Source organism: Montipora foliosa, chromosome 14, assembly GCF_036669935.1.
Source record: "Montipora foliosa isolate CH-2021 chromosome 14, ASM3666993v2, whole genome shotgun sequence".
NCBI classification, from domain to species: Eukaryota; Metazoa; Cnidaria; class Anthozoa; order Scleractinia; family Acroporidae; genus Montipora; species Montipora foliosa.
Window position 1 is genome coordinate 5,785,265 of NC_090882.1, and position 10,000 is coordinate 5,795,264.

Genomic DNA, 10,000 nt, shown 5'->3' on the forward strand with positions numbered 1-10,000 from the left:
TTGAAAAGATCTTGCAATTGCGTCAACTCACCAAAGACGTCTTCAACTCTTTTCTTTAGCTTTTCATTCTCTGCTTTCAAAGACTGGACCGTTTCTTTAACCATTCTACTATCGAAAAACTGTTTAGTGGTAAAATTAGACAAATAACTATGGAGCTCTCTCACACACGTCTGCACTGCGCGGTCTGCGCGGTCTGTATCAAAATGGATTTTAATAGATCGGCTGAAGCTCAACGATGACCAAACGAAATTCATTGTGATAGGGACGGGGCAGCAGCTGTCGAAAGTTAACATTGACTCGCTGTATTTAATAAGTACGACTGTTTTCATCTTCCACTGTAGTCAAAAATTTTGGATGTTGGCTGGATAACCAACTCAAAATGGATACTCATATTAATAAGACATGCAGATCTGCTTTCTTTCATGTACAATCGTGATATTAGAAGAATCAGGAAATTTCTGGGTTTCGATAATACTCAAACTTTAGTTAATGCCTTTGTCACTTCCCGTTTGGACTGCTGCAACAGTACTCTGTACGGCCTCCCTGCCACTGAACTGCAGAAACTCCAGCGTGTTCAAAACGCTGCCGCCAGGCTTATTTGTAAGATAAGTCGTTTCGTTCATATTTTACCAATTTTAAGAAGACTCCACTGGCTATCTATCAAATACTGCATCGACTTTAAGATACTACTTATTACCTACAAAGTTATTCATGGACTTCAACCAGCGTATCTCAGCGAACGTATTACCCAAAAGACTGTATCTAGATATAGTTTAAGATCGTCTGGTGAATTTTTATTGCAACCACACACAGCAAAAAAAACGCACACTTGGTGATCGTAGTTTTACCGCAGCTGCGCCATTGTTATGGAATAGATTATCTAATGCAGTCCGCTGTGCATGCAGATGGGGAACAGGCTTGTAAAAGACTTCTTAAAAGTCAGCTATTCCAAAAGGCATATAAACTTTAACAGATTATGATCAGCTACTGATCAGTTGTAATTTGCATCAGTATAATTTTGTTGCTATAATGGTTACTTTATTCATACTTTATATCATATTTATTGTAAACTAGTTATGTTGCATTTGTATTGTAAAGCGCGGGAGCATCTTTTTATGATTCTCACGCTATAGAAGAATTAAATTATTATTATTATTATTATTATTGTTGTTGTTGTTGCTGTTGTTACTACTCATTCTGAGAGATTAAAAACTACGTATATATAGCAGAGGCTTAGCAGAGGGGCATTCTGTCTGCGCGTGCGCGAGCCATTGAAGATCGAACACAGTGTGGCGCCAGTTTGTTTCGCGTGTTACCTTGCGAACCAGTAGTGAATGAAGATAAATGGGCAGAATAGTTATATGAAACAGCCATATTTGAAGCTCTTTGTATATTATCCAGTTCTGGATTATGATTGGAATATTAAACACTCATAGATAATTAATTTGTTTGCAGTAACATTGACAGATGTGCTGAATTCATCAGGCTCATATACAAATAGAATTCTTTGTTGCTTATAAATTCAATGTACGCTTAAGATTTCACCAGTTGGAGTCACATCCTACATGAAATGTAATGTTGCATGTCATAGTCTTAGTAAGGAACCAGCTAAATCCCTTAGGTAATTTTCAAATATGAGGTGCTCCACGCAATACACGAAACCAAGAAGAAGACTTTCAGTGGTGTGCATGGACCAATACACGTGATAAGCTGACTTACTCTCTGTCAGAATCTTCAAACGTTCCACAATTTCTAAAAAACTTTCCTGTGGTAAAATTACCAACTCTCTATTTTCTGGGTGTTTACTCTGACCATAATTTGGCCAAAGCTGCTGTTTTTGGCCCGCCATTCACGCTCGTTTTACGTTCATGCCAACAAACTTGAAACCAAAAAAGGGCAAGCTACCGTAAACGTTGTGTGTGAAGATTTATTTTCATAATGGAACTGAAATTCTTGATATTTTAACACATTGCAAACAAGAACGCCCAGCAAAGCAGAAGAGTACATTGAGAGATAAACACGTAGGTTGGAGTCAAAACTATAACGCGGTAAAGTGTCTGACCAGTCTGCTTATGTGTGTTTGAAGAGCCCTTCGAATTCTGCAACTTTCGCAAATAACTAAGCCTTATAAAGATTACTGACTCCGTGACATTTCCACACCAAAACAACTCAGTATAAATTATGGTTTCCCTTATTATTCGAAAGTACTTTGCTGTGACTTTTTGCCATAAACAGCCCAACCCTCTCTCCATCTTTTGACACCGTAAGACGAGGAAGATAAACGACACAGATAACGACACGAACTCGAAACTTTTCGCCACGGAGACCGCCATTATTTTGTTTGCTGCTTATGGCGGGCCAGCGCATACGCTCAAAAGAGATTTCAAAGTCGCGCAGGCGCAGACAGAATGCCCCTCTACTCGCAAAAATATTTTTAAAGGTAATTCCCTTGAAATTGTTCTACTATATCAAACTTTTTTTGGAAACTTGGCATAATTAACATTCATTATATTAAAAAAATGCAATAAAAAAATGGGGTCACCGTGCTTGTTTACGCGTCAGCAGGCTCTTAGACTGGGGTATTTTTACTGGTTGCGCGTTAAAATTCGAATCACCTTAATCAGGAGCTCATTAAGAGGAGCCTCTATCTCCCATACTTGGCCTCGGAGTCAACCCTTTCCTGAGTAGATTTATTTATAGAACACCTCCCTTGGGAGATTCAGCACGCTCACTGTTGTAAAAGCCAATCAAAACAGAGCTATCTCAGCGTCAAGGGAATTATGATACTTTTCGCGGGAAAAACCTGCTCCTAAAAATAAATTTACTCGGGAAAGGGTTGACTCAAGGAATTAGAGGAGATAGAGGCTCCTCTTGATGAGCTCCTGCCTTCATACAGAATTAAGCCTTGGTTACTTGAAAGATACAAATTTTTTCTTTTGAAAATAAAGCTTCTTTTATTCAAATAAGCAGTATTGCTTCATTTACGCCGTTTTTGATTGCCTGGTTGTGGGAATAGTGCACTCTTTGGGACAGTTCCGTGGTTAGCTTGAGGTCCTCGCCTTGGCCAAAATCATGATAGAGATGTAGAGTTTGATTTAAGTGGTAAGAGGACAGGTAATTTGCAAAAATAAATCTCAGTGTTCTCTTCTTTACATTATACCGTTTCTTTGAGAAGAAATTTGCTACGAGGATAACAGCGAAAAAAAGCACTGCTTTGTCGCGAATGTTCTACAGTAAAAACTACTTGTTGAGAAATCAAAAGTCTTACGTTAACAGCAGACACCAGCGCTACTCCTTAGTATCTGGCTAAAGATCTTCTTGTCACTACTTTTTCCTCCGTCCGCGCTTTAACAATTGGATGACGGTCATTTTCGTGCTTCTCAAGTTGCCTCGTTCATGCTCGAAAAGAATTCTGGGTAATTCTTCCATTCCACGACAAGGGAAGCCCCCCGATTCTCATTTCATCGATTTTTTTATAAGTGTCGGGTCACCCAGTCATACCAGTAAAATACAGCACCGACTGAAGATTTTAGCTTTCGAAACTTGCCCAAATTGTATCGGTAGGTCCTGGAATTCGTCCACAGAAAGGCCAGAGAGACAACTTCACTCGTGAACCGCTATGTTTTACAACAGAGCATTTTAGGCGTCCCAGTCTGCATGAAACCATCTCTCACCTCTGTCTCGAGAAGACCAGACACGCACGGTTTCCTACGTTACGTGTATGCCTGTACAATCAACTGAAATCTCAATTCCTTGTAAAAGGTAACTAGCATCTTCATTTTTTTAGTAGTCTAGGTATCGGATAGCCTGAACATTAATTTACGCATGCGCTGACGGAATCTTTGAAGACGAGAGAAAAATGCAGTACCTCCAGACGTGGCGCTGGAGCGTCGTACCAAACGAGTCATCCCGGGATTTCGGCCCGTGCGATCGCTTTTGGACGCAGTTGGCCCTTCGGTGCTTTCTGCTACCGACCTTGCCTCCCGGTACGGCATTGAGGGAGGGATATGTCGGCCCCTAAACCATATGAGACAAATCCCACGCCTACTCACAGCTTCTCAGACCGCCCTTGTCATTACAATATAGCGTAAGATTTTGATGGCTTACATATTCAAGGGTAAAGTCATTTTATCTGACATATGGTAAGCACTGCAGTCGCAGATTACAAAATGCACGCACGCGCCCTGCTGAAGGTAACATACATACATGCATAAACTTTATTTCATCTCGAATTTCAGAATAACTACAAGAGCCAATGTCTTCGAGACATTACATTTACAACTAAAATACATAGCATCAGAAACCCATAAGGGTTGAAACGTGTAACGGCCCCTTGCGTGCTGCGAAACAAGCTTCTGAATATTCAACTTGCTAAGTACCATATTTGGAACAACAAGAGCGAGGGGTTTCCAAATATGGTACTTAACACTGAAACATTCAACCAATCAGTTTGCACTGAATATTCGGAAGCTGTGAACGCGCGTTACACGTTTCAACTCTTATGGGTTTCTGATAGCATATACAGATACATAACTAAATACATAATAGTTAAGGATATATGAATTCAAAAGAAAAGCCGCCGTACAAAATGCGGTCTTGGATTCTCTCTTTTGAAACCAGTAGACTCAGTGGTACGGACAAAATCAGGTAGCGCATTCCGCAACTTAGCTTATACGTAAGAAAAAAAATTAAGACCATAACTGGATGTTTTAGGTTTATTGAGGGACAGAATGTAATTACTGCGAAGATCACGTATAAGAAGATTTTGAATGCGCTTATAGCATAGAGATGTAGAGTTTGACTTAAGTGGTAAGAGGACAGGTAATTTGCAAATATAAATCTCAGTGTTCTCTTATTTACATTATACCGTTTCTTTGAGAAGAAATTTGCTACGAGGATAACAGCGAAAGAAAGCACTGCTTTGTTGCAAATGTTCTATAACAAAAACTACTTGTTGAGAAATCAAAAGTCTTACGTTAACAGCAGACACCAGCGCTACTCCTTAGTATCTGGCTAAAGATCTTCTTGTCACTACTTTTTCCTCCGGCCGCGCTTTAACAATTGGATGACGGTCATTGTCGTGCTTCTCAAGTTGCCTCGTTCATGCTCGAAAAGAATTCTGGGTAATTCTTCCATTCCACGACAAGGGAAGCCCCCCGATTCTCATTTCATCGATTTTTTTATAAGTGTCGGGTCACCCAGTCATACCAGTAAAATACAGCACCGACTGAAGATTTTAGCTTTCAAAACTAACCCAAATTGTATCGGTAGGTCCTGGAATTCGTCCACAGAAAGGCCAGAGAGACAACTTCACTCGTGAACCGCTATGTTTTACAACAGAGCATTTTAGGCGTCCCAGTCTGCATGAAACCATCTCTCACCTCTGTCTCGAGAAGACCAGACACGCACGGTTTCCTACGTTACGTGTATGCCTGTACAATCAACTGAAATCTCAATTCCTTGTAAAAGGTAACTAGCATCTTCATTTTTTTTAGTAGTCTAGGTATCGGATAGCCTGAACATTAATTTACGCATGCGCTGACGGAATCTTTGAAGACGAGAGAAAAATGCAGTACCTCCAGACGTGGCGCTGGAGCGTCGTACCAAACGAGTCATCCCGGGATTTCGGCCCGTGCAATCGCTTTTGGACGCAGTTGGCCCTTCGCTGCTTTGTGCTACCGACCTTGCCTCCCGGTACGGCATTGAGGGAGGGATATGTCGGCCCCTAAACCATATGAGACAAATCCCACGCCTACTCACAGCTTCTCAGACCGCCCTTGTCATTACAATATAGCGTAAGATTTTGATGGCTTACATATTCAAGGGTAAAGTCATTTTATCTGACATATGGTAAGCACTGCAGTCGCAGATTACAAAATGCACGCACGCGCCCTGCTGAAGGTAACATACATACATGCATAAACTTTATTTCATCTCGAATTTCAGAATAACTACAAGAGCCAATGTCTTCGAGACATTACATTTACAACTAAAATACATAGCATCAGAAACCCATAAGGGTTGAAACGTGTAACGGCCCCTTGCGTGCTGCGAAACAAGCTTCTGAATATTCAACTTGCTAAGTACCATATTTGGAACAACAAGAGCGAGGGGTTTCCAAATATGGTACTTAGCACTGAAACATTCAACCAATCAGTTTGCACTGAATATTCGGAAGCTGTGAACGCGCGTTACACGTTTCAACTCTTATGGGTTTCTGATAGCATATACAGATACATAACTAAATACATAATAGTTAAGGATATATGAATTCAAAAGAAAAGCCGCCGTACAAAATGCGGTCTTGGATTCTCTCTTTTGAAACCAGTAGACTCAGTGGTACGGACAAAATCAGGTAGCGCATTCCGCAACTTAGCTTATACGTAAGAAAAAAAATTAAGACCGTAACTGGATGTTTTAGGTTTATTGAGGGACAGAATGTAATTACTGCGAAGATCACGTATAAGAAGATTTTGAATGCGCTTATTGCATAGAGATGTAGAGTTTGACTTAAGTGGTAAGAGGACAGGTAATTTGCAAATATAAATCTCAGTGTTCTCTTATTTACATTATACCGTTTCTTTGAGAAGAAATTTGCTACGAGGATAACAGCGAAAGAAAGCACTGCTTTGTTGCAAATGTTCTATAACAAAAACTACTTGTTGAGAAATCAAAAGTCTTACGTTAACAGCAGACACCAGCGCTACTCCTTAGTATCTGGCTAAAGATCTTCTTGTCACTACTTTTTCCTCCGTCCGCGCTTTAACAATTGGATGACGGTCATTGTCGTGCTTCTCAAGTTGCCTCGTTCATGCTCGAAAAGAATTCTGGGTAATTCTTCCATTCCACGACAAGGGAAGCCCCCCGATTCTCATTTCATCGATTTTTTTTTAAGTGTCGGGTCACCCAGTCATACCAGTAAAATACAGCACCGACTGAAGATTTTAGCTTTCAAAACTTGCCCAAATTGTATCGGTAGGTCCTGGAATTCGTCCACAGAAAGGCCAGAGAGACAACTTCACTCGTGAACCGCTATGTTTTACAACAGAGCATTTTAGGCGTCCCAGTCTGCATGAAACCATCTCTCACCTCTGTCTCGAGAAGACCAGACACGCACGGTTCTTACGTTACGTTTATGCCTGTACAATCAACCCAGTGAAATCTCAATTCTTTGTAAAAAGTTAACGAGCATCTTCATTTTTTTGGTAGTCTAGGTATCGGAGAGCCTGAACATTTATGCATCCGCTGACGAAATTTTTGAATACGAGAGAAAAATGCAATACTCCCAGACGTGGCGCTGGAGCGTCGTACCAAACGAGTCATCCCGGGAATTTGGCCCGTTCGATCGCTTTTGGACGCAGTTGGCCCTTTGCTGCTTTCTGCTACTGACGTTGCCTCCCGGTACGGCATCGAGGGAGGGATATGTTGGCATATGAGACAAATCCCACGCCTACTCACAGCTCTCCAAACCGCCCTTGTCATTACAATTTAGCGTAAGATTTCGAGCGGTGAAATATTCATATTCTCCTATATTGTGCAAGGTGGTCATAAAGAAGACTGAAAAGTCGCAAAAACCTTATAATTAACACAGCGAAAAGTTATATCTTAGAAGTGACATTTTTGTTGCTGCACTGAGCCGTTGTCCTTGCTCAAACTTCTTACATATTGCCACAGAGATGTTTTAATTTGCGCCGTGAAAGTAGAGGAAACAAGCTATTATTTTTTCTTTCAACGGACCCTTTTTTAAGGCCACCGCACACTAGGCGATTTTTCGTCGCATAACTGCAGATTTTTATCTGTGAAAAATCGGCTGAAAATTTGTCGGGCTACCAGCTTGCCGCACACTAGCTGACTTTTTGTCGCAAGCAACTGTGCCTAGGCTTGCGCCCGATTCATCTTGCAACAAACGTATTCTCTTTTTCAGGTGTCCACTGCTCGAAGAATCTGTTCGATCTCCGGCAGGTTGGAAAAGACGCTTGCTCACGTGACTTTTCTGACAGTTCCTAATTGGTTGTGGCGCGCGCGAGGCTCGACAAAAACATTTTGAGATCTAACGCTGCCAGATATCGTCCGACAAATCCCGATTTGTCGCAGTCTTGTCTGAATTCATCGCACGCTAACCGACAAGTGAAGAGTTTTCGTTGGCCGACAAAAATCGGCCAGTGTACGGTGGCCTTTACGGCTAAAGACGTGGTGGGATCTGAGACTCGAGGGCAATTAATTTCTTTGCGCCGATGACATAGTAAACGATGGTATTACAAAAGCATAATTTATTTTATCGACAAAAACTGACATTATTCCTAAACACAACGCTTGCCCTTAATTTTCTTCTTAATTTAAGGCTACCCGGTAGGCTATGAAAATTATAAAATAAAATATCAAAGAGCAACAGCATAAATAAATATAACGTAAAAAGCCGTCACTAAAGCCTGGTTTTCACTAGCGACGAAAGCAGAATAGCGCTTAATTCACCGTGAACCTGACGCATGCACAAGGATGAAAATTTTTCCTTTTTCTTGTGCTAATGGTAGCGTTTGCTAGCTGTGATGTTCGTCCAATGAAAAAGACCCGTTCGAGATTCCACTCGCATGGCCGTATTGTAAGAGAAAACATGGAACTAGTAAATCTTTGTCAGTATATTATTTTTCTATTATTCATTAATACATGTAAACATAATTGTTTTATTTATTTTATTTATCATTTTTATATATTGTAAAAGCATTGAGATTTTTAAATACGTTTAAGAATTAAATTATTATTATTATTATTATTATTATTATTATTATTATACGAATCTCTTGTGCTTGCGTCATGGTTTGTTTTCACGTGATACGAATCTCTTGTGCTTGCGTCGCTAGTGAAAACCAGGCTTAAACTGTTAAGGCAGTTAAATTATGTAAATAAGTCAACAATGTTAATACACAATATGATACACAAGTAGACCATTTCACAGCTGAGAAATCTCGCCAAGCGAGACTGTCAGTGACCTCGTCTTAATACCACGTTATATCGATTCTCTTACAAATAATGAAAAAAAAAAAATACAGCCAGCGAAAATTTGCTTTGGTTATAAACGAGCTTTTTCTGGTTTCACGTCCAAGTTCTCGGTAAATATACATATCTCTTCTCTTATTTTGTACGCGCGAAGTGACGGATGGCAAACTCTTAACCTTGCACTCACATCCGTGTGTGCAAGAACGGAACACAGGTTCGATATACGAACGGAGAGAAACTAAAGTGATTGTTTCAGTATATTAGCAATTTAAGATATGATGATTTTCTAAAAATAGCAGACTAATAGAAAAAATCTCATTTTACAACAATTTGCTTTTGTTAAAAAGGTTCATTCCTTGCTTACACGTCCAAGATCTCCGTAAATCCAGCTATCGACACACTCTTTAGAGGTTTACTATCCTCGCCGATCGTGTCAACATGTTGCGAACTCGTATCTCCTTGTAAAGTCTCTTTAAAAGAGGGATCTAAATTTCCTTGTTGATTTTCTTGTGTCTCTGGTACTACAACGGTGCTGTTTGCATCTACTCCTACGCCGTCTTCTTTTGCCGAAGCGCCAATTCCTCCATCGATGATATCTCCATCACTAGCGGGATCATCAAGAGGAGGTTCGGGCAGTTCCTCTAGCTCCTCCCTAAAAAGCGAATTCCCGGGGATTTCCTGCAGCCTTCCGTAAGGCCTCGGAGCGAAATCCTTTCCTTTGACCTCGCTGGCAGCAGAAGACGCCAACGTCGTCCTACGAGGAGCAGAAGGTTGCTTCTTGGATTGGCGTTTTCTCATGGACTGCGAGTGTTTGATGGAGTACTGGTTCGCAATATTCTGCACCATGGACATTCGTTGCTCAAGATTGACCTTTCTCTCCCTCATTTGTAGTTTTGTGTGTTTCCAGAGTTTATCTCCAGATACACTGAGTAACCTACTTCTTTGTGTCCTGAATTCTTGATTTTCTCCGTCAATGGACTGCGTGAAAAGAAAAAAAGCACCATAA

At 40.6% G+C, this 10,000-nt stretch overlaps 1 protein-coding gene across 2 annotated transcripts in view; it reads right to left on the reverse strand.

Moving 5' to 3' along the window:
* Window positions 1-8,250: 8,250 nt before the first annotated feature.
* LOC137984376 (uncharacterized) overlaps window positions 8,251-10,000 on the reverse strand; it is a 31,688-nt gene continuing 29,938 nt past the window's right edge. For both annotated transcript variants that reach the window (XM_068831558.1, XM_068831556.1), the window contains 2 exons: window positions 8,739-9,972; window positions 8,251-8,647 (listed from right to left, as the gene is read on the reverse strand). In XM_068831558.1, coding sequence (XP_068687659.1) covers window positions 9,355-9,972 — 618 coding nt within the window. In that variant the 3' untranslated portion in view covers window positions 8,251-8,647; window positions 8,739-9,354. The remainder of the gene's footprint in view (window positions 8,648-8,738; window positions 9,973-10,000) is intronic.